Source organism: Carassius gibelio, chromosome A3 (genome assembly GCF_023724105.1).
Source record: "Carassius gibelio isolate Cgi1373 ecotype wild population from Czech Republic chromosome A3, carGib1.2-hapl.c, whole genome shotgun sequence".
NCBI classification, from domain to species: domain Eukaryota; kingdom Metazoa; phylum Chordata; class Actinopteri; order Cypriniformes; family Cyprinidae; genus Carassius; species Carassius gibelio.
Window position 1 is genome coordinate 11,094,790 of NC_068373.1, and position 18,421 is coordinate 11,113,210.

An 18,421-nucleotide genomic window follows, 5' to 3' on the forward strand; every position below is an offset into this window, starting at 1 on the left:
CATGGTGCTGTTTTCTAATTGTTTAAACAGCTTTATTAGTTACATATTGTTTATAAACATTATTTTAAACATTACAAATTTTTTTTTTTAAGACGGTTGTGTTATTTTATTACGCTTTGAAGAAACCTGAAATTTTGCGTGATTCGCCCTCTTGTGGCTGTAGGAGAGAAGCCAAAGGTTTTTTTCCCTCTAACTGAAATTATGCCTTTTAAATTCTAATATATTTCAAGTAAATTTAGTTTTTCAGTCATTTTGACAGCCCTAATAGGCTTGTTATAGTATTAACAGAAAAAATAACACTGGCTTAAAAGGAAAACATCATAAATGAAACTTACATTAGATTACATTACATTACATTACATTATGTCATTTTGCAGACAGTTTTATCCGAAGCAACTTACAATTGGGGGTTAAGTAAAGCGATTATCCTTAAAGAGGCAAACAGACAAAGGAACTGCTTGTAATACCAAGTTTTAGACATTGTTCAAATATGTATATGCTAGAAAATAGTAGGGGTGTCAACAATAATCGATTCGGCAATGCATCGCGATGCGGGGCATGAACGATTCAGCATCGATGCGGCAAAGTGCCATAATCGATTATGTCACTGTTTATTTTCTGGCGGACAAAAAAGTTGTGAAGTTTAAATACTTCCGGTTCCGGGAGAATAACAACAACAACAAGCAAGATGGCTGAGGCGGAGGGAGATGACCGTGATAGACGGATTATAAAAAACGCGCCCAAAGCTTGGAAAGCGGACATCTGGGCACATTTCGGATTTTATGAAGTGAATGGGACACTAGACACGTCTTACGCGGTGTGTAAAATCTGCCACACTAAAATTAAGCACGTTGGCAATACAGCTAACTTCACGAACCATGTTGATCATTGGTATCCTGATCAACATTCCCACACAACTTCCAGAGAGCAAAGAGGATCACACGATCGGTGGCATGTTTTATAGCGAAGGATCTACGACCCTATTCTGTGGTAGAAAATGTGGGGTTTTGCCACATGCTTGAAACAATTGAGCCCCGGTATAAGCTACCGATTGTATGCAGCTGATGTGATGGTAGGATCAGGGGGCAGGCATATATAATTGTCATTGTCATATAGCTGCTAAGCTGCTGTTTTGTTGAGAATAGTTTGCACTTTACTTAACTACTTGAAAAAAGTTTCACAGTAATAAATGGTTACTGTGTGTTGTTGCACTGAATATTTTTATTCCTGGGTGGTTGTTGTTAAAATAGTGTTACTTATTATTTTAATATTTGCACAGGACTTCAGGAAGTGCCCTGTCTTAGAGCTGCTATTTTACTATGTGTAAAAAAAAAAAAAAAAGCACTGAAAGCAGTGATTTTGATTGTTTTCATTTTCAGGTATGAAAATGCCATATCCAATACCCTGTACCATTTAATTTGATTTAGTACATTTTATTTAATTACATTTTATTTTATTTTATTACATTTAATTTAATTTAATAACTTTTATGTCAAAGATACAGGAGACACATAGCAGCCAATAAAATCTGTTGTTTAATATCTGCTTGTTTTGCCTCATGACTGATGAAAAATTTGCCTTGTGTGCAGTAGAATTTTGATGCATCGCAATGCATCGTAGAATCGAATTGAATCGAATCGTTACCTGGTGAATCGTAATCGAATCGAATCGTGAGGGCAGTGCCAATGCACACCCCTAGAAAATAGGGAATAAATAAAGAGAAAGGTGTTTTTTTTTTTTTTTTTTTTTTTTTACGATGAAGCCAAGTTCATTTGAAAGAGATAAGTTTTCAGCTGTCACTTGAAAATTGTCAAGGATTCAGCATTTCGGATTGGGGGGGGGAGATCATTCCACCAGCCAGGAATGGTGAAGGAGAATGTTCTGGAAAGTGATTTTGAGCCTCTCTGTGATGGTACCATGAGGCGTCGCTCACTAGCGGATCTCGGATTTCTGGAGGGGGTGTAGATTTATAATAGTGAGTGGAAGTAGGTGGGTGCTGAGCCTGTGGCTGTTCTATGTGCAAGCATCAATGTCTTGAACTTGATTCGAGCTTCAACCGGTAGCCAGTGCAAGGAGATAAAGAGAACTGTAAAATGGGCTCTTTTGGGTTCGTTGAAGACCAGTTATGCCACTGCATTTTGAATCATTTGTAGAGGTTTGATTGTGCTTGTTGGAAGTCCAGCCAGTAGTTCAGCCTAGAAATGGACAAGGGCCTGGACAAGAAGTTGTACAGCATGCTCCGTTAGAAAGGGCCTGATCTTTCTGATGTTGTGCAATGCAAAAACCTGCAAGATCGAGCAGTCTTTGCAATGTGGTCTTTGAAGGTCAGCTGGCCATCAAAGGTTACACCAAGATTTCTGACCGAAGTTGATGGGGAAATTGTAAAAGAGCCTAGCTTGATGGAGAAATCATACTGTAGAGTTGGAGTGGCAGGGAAGACAAGAAACTCAGTCTTTGCCAGGTTGAGCTGTAAGTGCTATTCTTTCATCCATGCCGAGATGTCTGCTAGGCAGCCTGAGATCCGTGCAGCTACCGTTGGATCATCTGGTTAAAATGAAAGATAGAGCTGTGTGTCCTCAGCATAGCAATGGTAGGAGAATCCATGTACCTGTATGATGGGACCCAACGCTGTCGTATATATGGAGAAGAAGAGTTGATGTGCTTTGGATACCTCCCCTGCCAAAGCCACACTGAAAGACCTAACAGTAAGATAGGATTCAGACCAGCAAAGTGGAATCCTTGTGATGTCCAGTGATGAGAGGGCAGATAGGGGGATCTGATGAGTGACAGTGTCAAAAGCAGCAGATACGTCCAGCAGAATAAGAACTGAAGATTTGGAATCAGCTTTTGCAATCCTCAGTGCTTCCGTGACTGACAGTAGTGCAGTCTCAGTTGAACGCCTACCCCTGAAACTTGACTGGTTAGTGTCCAGTTTGTTGTTCTGTGAAAGAAACAGTAATATCTGATTGAAAACAACTCTTTCAAGGTTTTTTTTTTTTGAGCAGTGGTGTTACCCGAGGCTGCCTGAATGCAGTGGGGAAGGTGCCTGTGAGGTGTTGATGATGTGTCTGAGTGCTGGTAAAAGTGTAGGAGAGATTGCTTGGAGGAGGTGTGAGGGGACTGGGTCTAGAGGGCATGTTGTAACTTACTCAGCAACAACAGATCTTATATCCACATCTTGATGAATACCCTAAAATAAAATATTTAGTTAACTGAGTTTGCATTCAGAATGGGATTCGATTGTTTGATTCATAGATTAAGCAGTACATTGCTTGACTATTTTCTTCTTTTTTTTTTTTGACTAGTCAGTTAAAAAATTTCTATTTGAACATGATTGAAATTATTTATGGAGCACATACCTATTTATGAGCTCTATTAATATAAAAACTTGCCATGTAAATGTTTTGTTAACATGTTTGTTCACAGTCTAGCGTGTTTGCAGCAGCAGCAGCACACATCGGTAATCAGTCCAAACACAACATCTATGTGACAGACTCCCAGATCCCTACAGAAAACTCCTTAGAGGTGATAATAAGCAAGCATAGGGACAATTAAAGACAAACTTCCTATCAACTCCTTCCTGTCCAACAATAGAAAACGGCAATTCCGTCACAGCTAATGTCTATCCTTTATCAAACTTCTCGTCCATTTTAAATATCACCCGCCTCCAAATTGGTAGTTACTCATCAAGGACCTGTTTTTAAGTTGAAAGGAGAAGATGAAAAACGCATGAAGGACAAAAAAAGAAAAAGGGGAGGTACTCCGGGACTGTAGTTTTCGAGGAAGTCCTCAGTGTGGGGGTTGGGCAGACTGAGGGGGTTTCCAGGCAATTGGGGGAAAAAAAAAAGTGGAGACTCAGTAGCACCAACATGTAGAACACAGACCGATATAAACAGCATCAAGCTTTCATGATATGACCTGTAAACTATAATAATACAAGTATTTCTGTCTTGTTTTTAAAACAATGGGCATACAGTACATCCTTAAAATATGATAAGTAAAAAAGGGAAATGAGAATTTCTCATATATATATATATATCTCCTGAGAACAACTCTGGAAATATGAAACTTTGCTTCTCAAGTAGCATAAAGATGTTTAGGCATTTTAATGTAAAATCTCACAAAAATAGGCATGCACGATATTAAAATTCTGAACAATACCAATAAGCCCCAATCCTTTTTAACTGATACAGATGATTACAGATACAGATTTTAAATGATTTGTGCACACATAAATATAAAGTACACAACTTTCCATGTTGTACTGCAGTTTCTCTGGTGTTTTTCCAGGTGATGTATAAATGAGGACAATGGTGATCTCATCCCATGGGAAATACATAAAAAAGCAAAAAACATTTCCGCAGAGGCACTTACCATGCATTAAAAATGAGGTAAGGGCATTGTAACCTGACAGGATAAAAAAATAGAAGAGAGAAAGAGAGACAGAGAGGTACCTCCTCATCAAAAATAAAAAGAGGCGTTGCATAAGGAATGGGTGAGCGATAGAGGACAGGACAAGAGATGACAGACAGAGTAAAACTGGGTGATGTTATTTGGATAAAAAGCCAAGCAAGACTATTCAATGAAGTGTCTGGAAGTGGGCCAGAGAATGCATGAGTAGCCAGATTTACCGTTCATCAGATTATATCGTACTCCATGGATTATGCTAATCGCCTGTTGGAAGGACTAGAAATAGCTTCCTCTCACTCCATGTCACTGGCATTAAGAGCAAGGTGCCAGTGTGTGTATGTGTGTGTATGTGTGTGTTTATCTACACTCGTTCTCCTTATACAGCAGTTAGATTAAAGGGTTAGTTCACCCAAAAACGATTTACTCACCCTCGAGTCATCCTAGGTTTATATGACTTTCTTCTTTAAGACGAATCCAGTCTGAGTTATATTAAAAACTGTCCTGGCTATTTCAAGCTCTATCATTGCAGTCAGTGGGTGTTTCAGTTGAACAGTCCACATGTCATCAAAAAAAACGTGCACATTCATAATAATACATCCCGCACACGGCTCCAGGGGGGTGTGAATAAAGGCCTTCTGTAGTGAATGCATGCGTTTTTGTAAGAAAAATATCAATATTTTAAATGTCATATACACCTAGGATGACTCGAGGGCGAGTGAAACACAAGCTAATATTCTTTTTTGGGTGAACTAACCCTTTAAGTTTGTTAATAAGCAGATGGGCAATCGTTAATCACAATTCCCAGCTCAGTCATGTTTGAATTTGACTAGAGCACATGGTATTGTTTAGAATGGTAAAACCCTGACTAGAACGACAGTAAACAGAATAATGTGTCAAAAGGGAATTGCTTCCATTATAATCAATGAAACTGAGAAGTGGCCAGTGCTGTGCATCGAAAGTGCAAGTACTTACACATTTAAAACAAATGTACTAGCATCTTCTTTCGGAGGCTGCGTCCTCCGGAGGTCATATTTGTCAGCCGCATAAGTCATTTAGATGGTCTCTATTTCTTTCTTTCTTTCTCTTAATTATGCTGGAATGACCCTAGCCTTCTTCCAGACACAATAAATAAATGTCTGAGCACTTTCCAGAGCTTACTTCCAGAATCACAGCAGATAATCATCTGAAGAGAGACCAAATATCGGCCCATGGAAGACATTTATCACAGTTACAAATTCTTTTTAACATTTTGGTCAAAATAATGAAATCCAATACAATGCCTTTTTCAAGTTATGTATTGAAATAGCTGGCCCATTTCCACCATAGCAGGGGCTCTTTCCTGGCTTCAAGTTCCTTCCCCCGTCTTCCTCGCTTTCCTCTACACCTTCGCCTCCTCCTCATCCTCCCGGCCCCCGTTCTCCCCTTCACTCCCAGAAGAGATTAAACACAAGCAGCGACAGAACACAGTCTGTCTGCGAAAAGCGCAGATATAAATAGCCCTGGATTAATAATGCACTGGGGGTAGTGGAGGGGGGAGGTGGGGAATGGGGGGCACGCTGCGCTTTTAAAAGAGCGCAAATCTATTTTAGGACGCTACATTTCCAGGCGGCTCTCTGTGCATCTCTCTATCGCACTGTTCGCTCTCTTCCATCTAGCTATAAACGTCGGTGATGAACGCTGTGTATAGTTTTTTTTGCAGAGATGGCCTTTGACCTGAGGACCCTCATGAAAATCATGCTGATGGCCTGTCAATAATGTAATTAAAGCTCCGCCCAGGGACTGCAAGCAGGGATTTTCCATAGATGTGAACCGATGTGCTATGATCTAAACCAGCATCTAACCAGTTGATGATCTGTCAATGCGTTACAGAATCTAGTCGAAGAACTAAAACCTTTTTCAAGGATAAGTTTCAAGTGAAAAAACAGTGCTTAAGTTGACATCTAACCACCATATCCTTACAGACGCCGTCCCTCACGGCAGCAACAACCTAACGTCTCCTCTCCTCTCTCCCGAAGGGCCGTCCTTTTGTTTTCAGAGTTCAGTTGAAAGAGAAATTTACAGCTGACACAATTTGCTGACACCATTTCCTCCATGCATTCCAGCCAGAAGAGCTTTAATAAATGTCTGAGCAGTCAGTCTAAAGCCCTGTTGTGGAGAGACACAGAGAAATAGACAGCAAAAGAAGTATATATATATATTTTGTAACATTTACAAACTTATTTGTCTGTCACAATCTGCAAGAATCAATTTATTGAATTATATGACCTTTTTTTTAAGTATATGGAAAGGTTTATACATTTGGAAATGTATTTATTCTAATAATAATTCTATATCACTATACAAACAAAGAGACAAACTGAGCAAGAGAAGTATATATTATATTGTTAGACAAGACTTAATATATTAAATATATTATTTTACATTTAAAAGCAAAAATATTTATATTCTAATATACAGTATTATGAAATTATAATTTGAAATTAATACAGATACTACACACACACACACACACACACATATATAATTTGAACAACTAAATATGTATCTATCTATCTATCTATCTATCTATCTATCTATCTATCTATCTATCTATCTATCTATCTATCTATCTATCTATCTATCTATCTATCTCGCAAACCTATAAGAGAGAAAGAAGACAAAGAGAGCAAGAAAAGCTAAGGACACTGAGGAAGGACCTGAAGGACAGTCATTAATAAGTGTGCCTGCACTTCCCTCTGTTCTGCAGAAGCATCTCTGTTGGTAAGCTTTGGGACAGCAGTGAATCATGGGACGTGTTTCCCCAGCACAGAAATAACCTAGAGGCTCAGAAGGTGCAGACCTGTGATATATTAATACAGAGACCGTACACACACACGCAGCAAGAGCGAGATAAATGTGTACTATAAACCAACAATCTTCAGGACAGAATGGAAAAAAGCTAAATGTATTAGGAGTCCATGGTGGTTTGCCTTCAAATAAAAGCTGTCAGTGGAAACCACACGGCAATGAGCAAATAATCACAGTAAGAAAAAGTTGCAATCAGTCAATTAAGAGTTTAGTGCAAGGGTGACGTCTTCAGAAATCACAGGACTGATTAATTTTCCCTTAAATGTGCTTCATTTTTATAAACAGTTTGCGGTTTCACATTGATTTTACTGCTTTTTGACTGAAACGGGCTCCTGCATCCGCAGCCTCCCTGGAGGAAGCGTTTATTATTTGAGCTCCACAGGCTCTTTCTACCATCCCCCTGTTTTTAAGGCTATTTTGCAGAGAGCCTGACTTACGTCATGGTTATTTTCTTTAGCAACGGTACACCATCTACGCTTCAGAAACGAGCAGGAGAGATGGAGAGGCAGAGAGAGAGAAAAAAGCATGAATATTGCTTTCCAGAAATAGCACATAGCGACGTGCGGTAGGCTGCCCTGTCAAATCGGTTCTGCATCCTCTCCTTGTTAACGGCACATAGATGAACGAGAGCAAGAGAACTAGGAGAGAGAGAGAATCAAATGGAGTACATTAGACCCAGCCAATGGTTTGGCAACACTGCCTCCAAAACTGTGGGGAAGAAAAAAAAAAGAGGTGCAGGAAAGTTGGGTGTTGCATTTACATCCATTGGAAGAGCTTCTTGGCAGCTTAAACTTGGGGTTTCAAGCTGGTAAGGGAGGGTTACAAACAGCCAGTGTGATTTACAGTCCCCAGGAACCTCCGATGCCTTGGCAGGCCTAAAGGAGGGGTAGATCCCCTCACTCTGGGAAAACAAGAAACCAGCAGTTCTATGGTGGAAGCCCAAAAAAGACAGCTGTAAAAAGGCAAAGGGTGAGGGCTTGTGCACCGCATGATGTTAGTTCATAACGACTCTTGATCCATAAGACATGCGGACGATGACGTCAATTAAAGTGGATAATGACACTGCTGGAAGTCAACAATGTTTATCGGCTAATGCGTGTCGATTCGTTCACGTCATGCATGCTGAATGATGCTATTTTCAATTTTAGCGAGAGAACAGAGCTTTATATTTTTACTGTGGGCCTTTTAATTATTTACAGGACAGTTGAGAGAAGACAAGAAATGATGGGAATAGAGGGGCTAATGGTATTGGGATAGGATGCCAGTTCTAGCACATGCACTAATAACGAGACTCAATTTTTATTCCTACTTATACTACTTGCATGATGACTAGATTTATTAGTAGACTAGTTAAGGCTGCTATGGCTGTTTACCAATAAACAACTAGCAACTGAGAAAAATAAAATTAATACCATTAAGTAACTGATTTATATTATTATTATTGTTTCTAAAAATAACTAGAAAAATGTAATTAATAAAAAAGTAAAAACAAACATAAAAAAATCAAGCATTTTAAATTGAATTTTTCAACATTATGATCCACTGCATTAAAAAGGATCTTCTAAAGATTACCTTTAACAATGTTATAAAATGTATATTGTTATAATATTTTACCTAGATGAATATTAAATTATGACAAAGAAAATCTTAATGTAAAGAAAATAATTGTGTATCTATCTATCTATCTATCTATCTATATCTATATATATATATATATATCTATATATCTATCTATATATATATATATATATATATATATATATATATATATATACATATATATATATATACACACATACACTTATTTTTTTCAGGATATGTTCATTTACAGTCACTTTTGATCCTTTTAATGCATCCTTGCTAAATAAAAGTATAAATGTCTTTAAAATAATAATTAAATAATAGAAGTTAAAACTGAGTGTAAAAATAGGCAAAAATATGCATACACTATTAAATATTCATAAATATGCTGGCTATGGATAAGTCAATATTGAAAAGGAAATTGTGCATGTTAAATTATCTCAAATTTTACATTCAAATTACCTTTGCCATGCAATGCTCACCTAATATTATTATTTAATAAAAGTTTTTCAAGTATTTAAAAAGAATAATATTTTAATAACATTGTTAATGGAATTTTTAGCAAATCTCTAAATTACTGCCATTTACCTGCTTAATGGTAATGGTACTGGTACTGGCAGAACTAGTCGACAAATTAGTGCAAGTCTCATTAGCCGCAATGCGTCGGTGTGTGGTCACTTGTTACTTGCTTTTAAATGACTAAGCCATGACTGAATAAAGGCTTTTTATATTCTTCAAAATTGATATGGTTTTCAAAATGAGTGCAACCCCTCACACATGAAACAAAATTACATCTGACTCCATTGTCCTTTGTTGGCATCACATGGCACTAAACTTGGTCCACCAACTCAATTTCCCATCACCCCCCTCCTACACCATCAACCCCAAATACAGTGTCCCATTCAACAGCGAAACCTCTACCAATCATACCATGAGCTGCGTAGCCCAACCGCCGTTCCTTAGGGCTCTAGTTCAAATGGGACAACTTTTCATGAGCAGGAAAAAAAAGCAGAGAAGAAGAAGCAGCCGCATGCAAAGCATAAACATTCAGACGATGAAATGTCATCGCTAAGTAGCAGGCTGAGTGCCGGCCACTGTTTACAGGTTCTATAAATGCACCAGCATTGACGTCAAACGCTTGCATGAGAGGAATGTTGTTTTCTGGGTAAACTTCAATGTGTGGTGCGGAATTCATCTCACACCACTTTTTAGAAAGAAGCAAAGAGGGGGTCGCAGGGTGTATTCCAGCAGAAAAAGAGGGTTTTTCTCTTAAAAAAAGACATGATATATATATATATATATATATATATATATATATATATATATATATATATATATATATATATATATATATATATATATATATATACATATATATATAAAGTGGGGAAATGTTCAAACTGATTCATTTTCATTCAAATAGTGGTTGCAATACCTTCACTGCGCCTATACTATTTTGAAAGCATTTTGGAGTGGGATTGGAAAAACTCTTCCAGTTGATGTCTCAACATCAGAGAAACAGATGGCTCATATAAAAATGACCATTCTTGACAGAATACCACCAACGTTTTCAGATTCATCGACTGCTTCTGGTGGGTACAAAAATTCACCCACAACAGCCGAATTCCCACAGCACATTCAACTCTTGGCTTGTGTCGCAGAAAGGTTATTCCTTTTCTTATTCAACTATTTCCAGTATAGGATATTAAAAGATATCAGGAATTAAAAAGGCATGGGTCATTTGGCAAGAGGCAAGAACAACAAAATAGTCTGCATCTAACAGTCTGAACCATACTTTCACCTATTAAGATGATAAGGGAAATGAAGATGAGGAGGTAAACAAAGTAGTGGAACGTCATCTTCACTAGCAGAATATCAAATAAAAACGTTGGCGGCACGTGTCAGCAGAACCCTGGCCTGCGACGAAGATGAAATGCACAGACAGCTTAAAAAATACTTTACTGCTAAATCTTACAGTACAAATGACTGAAAATGGAGAATCTACACATCAGATGTACCACTACAGAAATACCGAATGTGGCAAGCCAACAACATACAGCAGCCTAAAATTCAAAACCATTGTTTTTTTTTTTTTTTTTTTTTTTTTTTTAATGCATGCTCATTGCTGCCATTATTGAGGGCTCATCGATGGATTCTTGAATGCAACTTATATAATTTTCTATTAAATGCAAAGAAAATTTTCCTTTTGTTGTTTGACAGCTTAATTAAAGCATATGCCATACAAAAAGAAAATGAATAATAAACATTGTACTTTTTTTTTAACAGCAGTAATGTATCTTTAATGAAGATTTTACATTTCAGTTGTTGACTTTCAGTCTCATCCAATGTGTTCTCTGCCTCTGAAATGATGACACATACAATAACAAAGTTTGTTGAGTATTGGACACAATACTTGTGGGAATTTTTTTTTTTTTTACATGGATGTGGCACTTTTGAATTACTGTAGGCCATAAGGAATCACCCAGAAACCAGCTAGCAAAACCCTAGTACCCTTCCAACAATGATATAAAGAACAGACTTGCTGTAAAGAGGCCTCAATACTCACCAACTTTATACATACTGCTGTCTACAATATCTTGCATCCAGAAACATACCTGAGCACTATTATAGGACTATCCTATACTAAACAACAATAATAGGTAAAATGAGACCAGTGAGATATTATTAGCTCATGTGTAGGGTACAAATAGAACAGCTTGCAGTATATGCATATTCTATTTCCACTCGGCTGCACAATGTCCTCCTCAATCTGAATGCTTCCGATTGCCGCTATGATCTCCTTATGATGAACTACTGGAGTACATTTAAATTCATCGTTTCCCATGTTGAGCATATTTTTGTACTTTTTTGCGTCAACCTCGCATTGTTGTCGATTTGGCACTTTTGTAACCCGTCAAATGAACACCTACACAAATGTAGAATCGATATCTGCAAGACAAAAAAGAGCAACAGATAAACAACTGATCATTTGAATCTTCCACTGAATCACTGACTGACTGACTCACGTTTGTTTCATTTAGATCGTCTGTCAACCACGACATCAAGCGCACTGCAGTTTGAGAACAGATCTCAAAGTAGGTGCTGAAAGACCATAAAGTGTGTGGGGCTAATGCATTCCCATAGTGCTCCAGCTGCCATTCAAGACATGGGTCCATAGGCCTGTAAACAGCCGTGACATGCCGGTTGCTTATTATAGCACGGGGCATCACTGGGGAGACATAGCTGACTAGCTGTGGTGGGAACGATACAGCTAAATTTAGAGGAGCTCTTCATTTTGGCAACTAGAAGTAATAAGCAAACTTGGGATGCAAATGAAAGTTCAAGACTAAAAAGCCCTAAAGTTTACCTTTCCCTTGGCCTTACAAAATCTAAATTCACAGTTTATTATTTCTGCATTATTCATTCCAAATGACAATAAAGTTGGTCTGAAGCGATGTGATGTGTGTCATGTGACATCATCAATCCATTATTCTTTGGTGGTTGGCCAAGTGAAAATGTTGGCAGACGAGTTAAAAATCTAAACTACTGACCCAATTTGTAAAAAAAATAATAATAAAAAAATAACACCGGCCAAAGACAGATAAAAATAAGTGTTTAATTTACAAGAAACTGGTTACAGAAGTCAAATGGGTTGCTACCATAGCACTTTGTGTTTCACATAGACTTTAACAACGAGTCAGGGCCTTTTCACATGACCATCTATTGGCAACGTTCTCCCATGCCAAATGGCAGCATGGCCATGCATGACAATTCCAGACGGTTTGGCTAAATCCATTAGCTAGTTCTGGCATATAAATCAGATGGCACGTGCATGCCAACACAACACCCAGTATCACTGATGTAGCATTGTTTGCATGTCCCATTTCTCACCAGAAAATATCGATATTAATGCAGTGACATATAGGAAATTCGCAAGACCTTTTTAATATGTGCTTTATGAGAGGAACATAAATGACATCATATCTAAAGCAACTAAAGAGTGTAGGTGAGTCAGGGAACCATCAGCATATGGATGAGACATCTTTATTTCAAAGCCATGCCATTCATTTATAAATCAGCACCGATTCAATGCATTTGTTTCGGCTCCAGTGTTGGCAGTTTCTGTCACGGATTTGAAAGATACTGTTCTTTCCTTTTGTTTGAAGAGACTGACACAATACAAACTGCTATTAAGGTCTGTATTTCTGCTACACAGTTTAAACACGGACCACAGAACCAAAGAGGTTCAATAGACTGAATTTATTTCCAATCACACCCATTTATTTTTAGCAGGGATTTTCTTCCTTTTTAATTCAACAGTTTAAAGTTACTTTCTAAAGTGTTCTTTTATTCTCTAGGGCTGTTTTACAGTCACATATTTTCGGTCAGATAAAAACTGGGACAAGCAGCCACCAGTCAGTCATTAAATCTGCAATCCACCTAATCCATAATGATTCAGCTTGATGTTGCAAGGCTTTTTCCATTACATAGTGCAGGTATAATTAATTAAAAACCTCCTCAGGGAGTATCGACTTATGATGATTCGATCCCAGTTCAGCAAGTTTAGAAGATCAACTCAGCTTATCCCGTAAATCTGCAAAGAAATGTTCCAGGGGAACTCATGTGGCCTCAATAATAAAGCACTATTTGTAGACCCAAAAATTTGTTTGTAGGGTTTGCATATTCAAAAGTGTCTGCTTGAACAAAATCACATCAATATGTCAGACACCTCCTGGCTGGATATTTCACAGTGCTTTCACAGCGCAGCAGACATGTGTCTAGACGAGCACAATAACTGTGCAAACCCCAGCACTACCTATACATTGTGTTGCATAATCAGGACACATGCTGTACATGATGTTACAGCAGATGTGGATGAGTGTCATGTTTCCTTTGGGACAATTAGACATGTCGGCACTCTGTTGTGCCCTAATGATTAGAGAGACATGCTCCCCGGGCACCACAGCAAAACTGATCAAAAGGGACAGTGTTGATCAGACATTTACATTTACAGTCACAAAAATATTTAGAATAAATGCTGCTCTTTTAAACTTTCTAGTCATCAATGAATCCTGAAAAAAAGAAAACTATCATGGTTTACACAGAAAATATTAAGCCGTATAACTATTTCCTAAATTTTAAGAAATAATAAGAAATGTTTATTGAGCAGCAAATCAGCATATTAGAAATGATTCCTGAAGGATCATGCGACACTGAAGACTGAAGTAATGATGCTGAAAATTCAATTTCGTCATCACAGACCACATAAATTACATTTTATAATATATTCCAACAGAAAATTAGTTTTTAATTATAATAATATTTTACAACATTCCTGTTTTAATTGTATTTTTGATCAACAGAAATTAACATTAACCATGATAAATAAATGCTGTAGAAGTATTATTCATGGTTAGTTCATAATACCTAATGCATTAACTAGTGCAAACAAATGTAAGTTCCCAAAAATAACATATATGATTATCAAGACATTATTCCAATACAACAACAAAAATAGCAGTTCATTCAGTAGGATCTTACAGGAATCTTAAAGAGGGTTTTAATATTTTTTCAAATAGAGCTAAAAATTCCAATGGGAATCAAGGATTTAGTGTGATAATGCTCTCAGAGTGCTGACTACATGATCATGGTACGTCCCGTGAAAAGTTGTGAACAACCGTTTATTTTCATAAGAGGGGTTTGGAAAAGAGCAGGATTTTTTTTTCTCCACTTCAAAACTCTTTTTGTAAACACAAAACGATGTGTCAACTCAGTAGTACTTCATTAAGAAAAATAAGAATACAAATGCATTTATTTATTTGGCAGACGCTTTTATCCTAAGCGACTTACAGTTAGAAATACAACAAGCGATTTCCCATTACATTGCAATAAACATGTGAAATGCCCGTTAGCTTCAGTCGTCATTCAAAACATTAAAAGCTAAGAAGGGATAAAGGATAATAAACGAAAAGAAAAGGTGAAGGCATATCATTTTTAGTTATTATATTACTATATATATTTTATTATTATAATATTATTATTTTTTAAGAGGAGGCAGTTAGCATGCTAATGGAAGAGATGAGTTTTCAGTGGTTTTTTGCAGATTGTGAGGGATTCGGCTGTTTGGATGGAGTAATACCCTTCTCATTTTCTTGGATAGCCCTGTCAACACTAGACTGAACCCTTACTGTAACACATATCTGTCACTCCAAATCAACAGAGAACTGCCTTAATACATTTCTAACCAGTACGAAGGGGTTGCTTTTACAGTTAAAGAGGTGAAGGACTTGATAATAACAGCGTATCTATCTATTTGAACAGTTGACAGATAAACAGGCCCGGTGCAGAGAAAGGAAGTGGCTGCACACCCACACACTGTTATACAGTCATTCCTCTGTGTTGATTCAAGCGCAGGTGAGAGATGGCCGAACCTCACAAAGCTCTGACGGGAATGTTGACGTCACTTCTGACAAGGACGGGAGACAAGTTTACTCTGCCAAAATAAGGCTAAGAGCCTCTCGAACTCTGAGGAACAAGGTCATTTTACACATCTTACAACCTAAAGAACAACAACACTTTATTCTACAGTATTCCTGTAAATGCACTTACTATAGTAATAACAGTACATTATGTATAATTACATGCAAAAAACCCTAAACCAAACTCTAATCCTAACTTCAACCCTACCTTACACCCATGCTGTTAACTAACATTACTCAGTATTTAAAGAGATAGATAGTTCACCCAAAAATGAAAATTCAATCATCGTTTACTTACCCTCAAGTCATTTCAAACCTGTATTAGTTTCTTCAGCTGAAGACAAAAGAAGATTTTTTGAAGAATGTGTGTCACCAAACAGTTGCTGGTAGCCACTGACTTTCAAATAATATTTATCCCCCACTATTTTTCAAAAAGTCTTCAACATACGAAAATGAACTCATACAGGTTTGGATAAGACATGAGGGTGAGTAAATGATGACAAAAATGACATTTTTGGGTGAACTATCCCTTTAAATCACTTTAAACAAAGACACCGGAAACTAAAGTGTAATAAAAAAGTTTTTTTTTAAAAACAGTTGAAAGTCAAGTCCTTAGGTTGAAATTCACAGTGGTCATTTCGCAAATGACACAACACATTTGCATCTACCGGGTTTAACACTCACAAGAGCATTCCATATTAACTTAACAAACTTAAAAGATTAACTAGCCTAAGAGAATGCAATGAGAAACTCTGCAAAAGAGTGACGTCGATTGTGGTACTGCGTGAAGGAAAAGCAGCCACATTTGTTTAAGGGTGCCCAATCCAGGTTTACACTATGACCCTCATGGTTTTACCCAAACAGAGTCTGACCCAGACAATACAAAGTCAAGATGTAGCCACAGCAATACTGTTGTTCTATCAAACAAACATCAACAACGTTTGACTTCAAAGAAGCTTCAATAGCAGCCAGTGCAAGCCTGTTTTTACCTCTCACCCTTCTTTCTTTTTCAAAACAACACGCCTATACTCATGCACGCTTGCGCTTGTGTATCTGCTCTTCTCCATCGCTCTCTTCAACTCACCAGTGCCGGGCATGCTGGTGCTTCTGGACGGAGAAAGCAGCTCCACGTGTCGCTCTCTGCTGGATGTGCTGTCTGAAGAGAAGCAGGACTCGGTCTCATAAATTGTCTGCAACATTGCGCACAGTCCCGGTACGGTTGGCTTCAAAAGCATGCCAGTCTCAAAATATCGCCACTCAATTAATGCAAAAACAAATTAACGTGAAAAAGTAGATGCCAGCCGGCTCTCCATCCAAAAGGGTCAACACATTTGTAGGAAGAGGGGAAAAAAGCACCACTTCCTTTATCAAAAGGTGCATGCATGCAAAGAATCGAACATTGCTTTGCCCGTTCGTTCCATGGTAGAAAAAAATAAATAAACAAAAAATAAAAATAATAATCAATAAACAAATGCAATCAGAAATGGTATCCGTGAAAGGAAACCCTGTAGACAAATTCTCAAATTATCCACTCAAACTCACAGCTTTATAGCCACACAAATGAGTCTATTCATACACCACATCGCCTTCTTGTCTAATTGTCGATGTCAGAAACAAACTGCTAATACACACCGACAAGTCCAAGTGTGGCTTGTATCCAAGATCCCTGTCTGAGCGTGCATATATCCGGCAAACGTCTGAAGTCACACATGTGGTTTCGGCGGACTCCAAAAGAGCCACTTCCCCATGATGAAATGCGACGGGATGAGATGAAAGCGAGAGAATGGGAGAGACGATCACTAAGTAGATCGCTGGGAGACTTTTGCTCTGTTCCTTCCTTCCCCTCGCCTCTCTGCACGAGTCCTCGCTTACAGCACAGCACACAAGTCACTCTCCTGATGAATGGGCTTAAACAGAAGCGTCCGACTGTTCCGTAGTGTGCGACTGTTGCTTTTGTGTAATTGTTCAAAGCCGAAAATCTGCACCCTCACTCGCTGTGTTAGGCGAACGGGAGAGCAGAGGTATAGAGACGTGGAGTTTACAAACAGACTGGAGCTGCTTCAGGCTGCTGGAAATAGCTGCCGAGCGACAGGGGAGGGGCGGGACTGCGCTATAAATAGAGTCGGGAGCTGAGAGAGAGAGAGAGAGAGAGAGAGAGAGACTGAAGATGGAAGAGAAGGGATGGTCGGTTGTTTATCATGTAAATAAAGGAGCCAAAAACAATAATAGGAGCTAAAAAAATAAGCCAATCAGACACTAGACCGTGACAAGACTGGAGGAGTGAGACCAAACTGAGTTTAACTCGATAATACAAGCCAGCACAAGGGCAAACCAGATACAAAACAAAACACGAGCGCTGCTAGGTTCGTGCCAATGCACGCCATAATGAATGGAACTAATTCATGCGTTTGAAACACAAGCGTTTAAATCTGCGCTTTTAATACAGAGGACTGCTTCCTTCATACACGAGGAATCTGCGTCAGCACTATTGACACAGAGAACACAAGGGTAACTGTTTCACAAGCACATGTGGGTCAAAAGACTAGGGCAGCCAATGCAGCATTACCAAACCTGGGATATGCCAAGCGCTCTAATCTCACTCTAACAGTAAAATAAGTTGTGAATAAAACAAAGAAACAAATAAAAATAAAATTGTGTTCAAACAATATGAAAAAAAGACATATTATAATATAATATATTTAATTTTATAACATATTTGATTTATTACCTCATTATGTATTTATACAAAAATATTACATATTTACTATAACAAATATTAAACATTAAAAAAAAAAATCTACAAAAAAATGAAATTATATAAACTGCACTTAAATCAAACTTAAAATAAATATTTAAACATTTATTTAGCAAAATTTAAATGTAATACATGTTAATTATCCAATGAAGTGTGCAAAAAAGCAGGAGGGCTTTACATTTGTACTTTTTTTTTCAAGTTTTAACAGGCTTGAATAAATAAAAACAAAAATAAATAGTTATTACATAAAAATTATTACTCATTTTATTGTTACGATTATTAGCATTATTAAGTGCCCAAAATGAATGGGGCAATGCAATATAATATGTGGCTCCTGTGTTGCTGAAAG

The 18,421-nt window shown here is 37.7% G+C and overlaps 1 protein-coding gene across 5 annotated transcripts in view; it reads right to left on the bottom strand.

Moving 5' to 3' along the window:
• Positions 1 to 18,421, bottom strand: part of LOC127946556 (histone deacetylase 5) — a 70,674-nt gene that overhangs the window by 30,352 nt on the left and 21,901 nt on the right. For 2 of the 5 annotated variants that reach the window (XM_052543228.1, XM_052543220.1), the window contains exon 1: positions 16,402 to 17,357. The exons of the other annotated variants lie outside the window; for them this stretch is intronic. In XM_052543228.1, coding sequence (XP_052399188.1) covers positions 16,402 to 16,552 — 151 coding nt within the window. In that variant the 5' untranslated portion in view covers positions 16,553 to 17,357. Of the gene's footprint in view, positions 1 to 16,401; positions 17,358 to 18,421 lie in introns of those variants that run through there. 5 annotated transcript variants of the gene reach the window in all.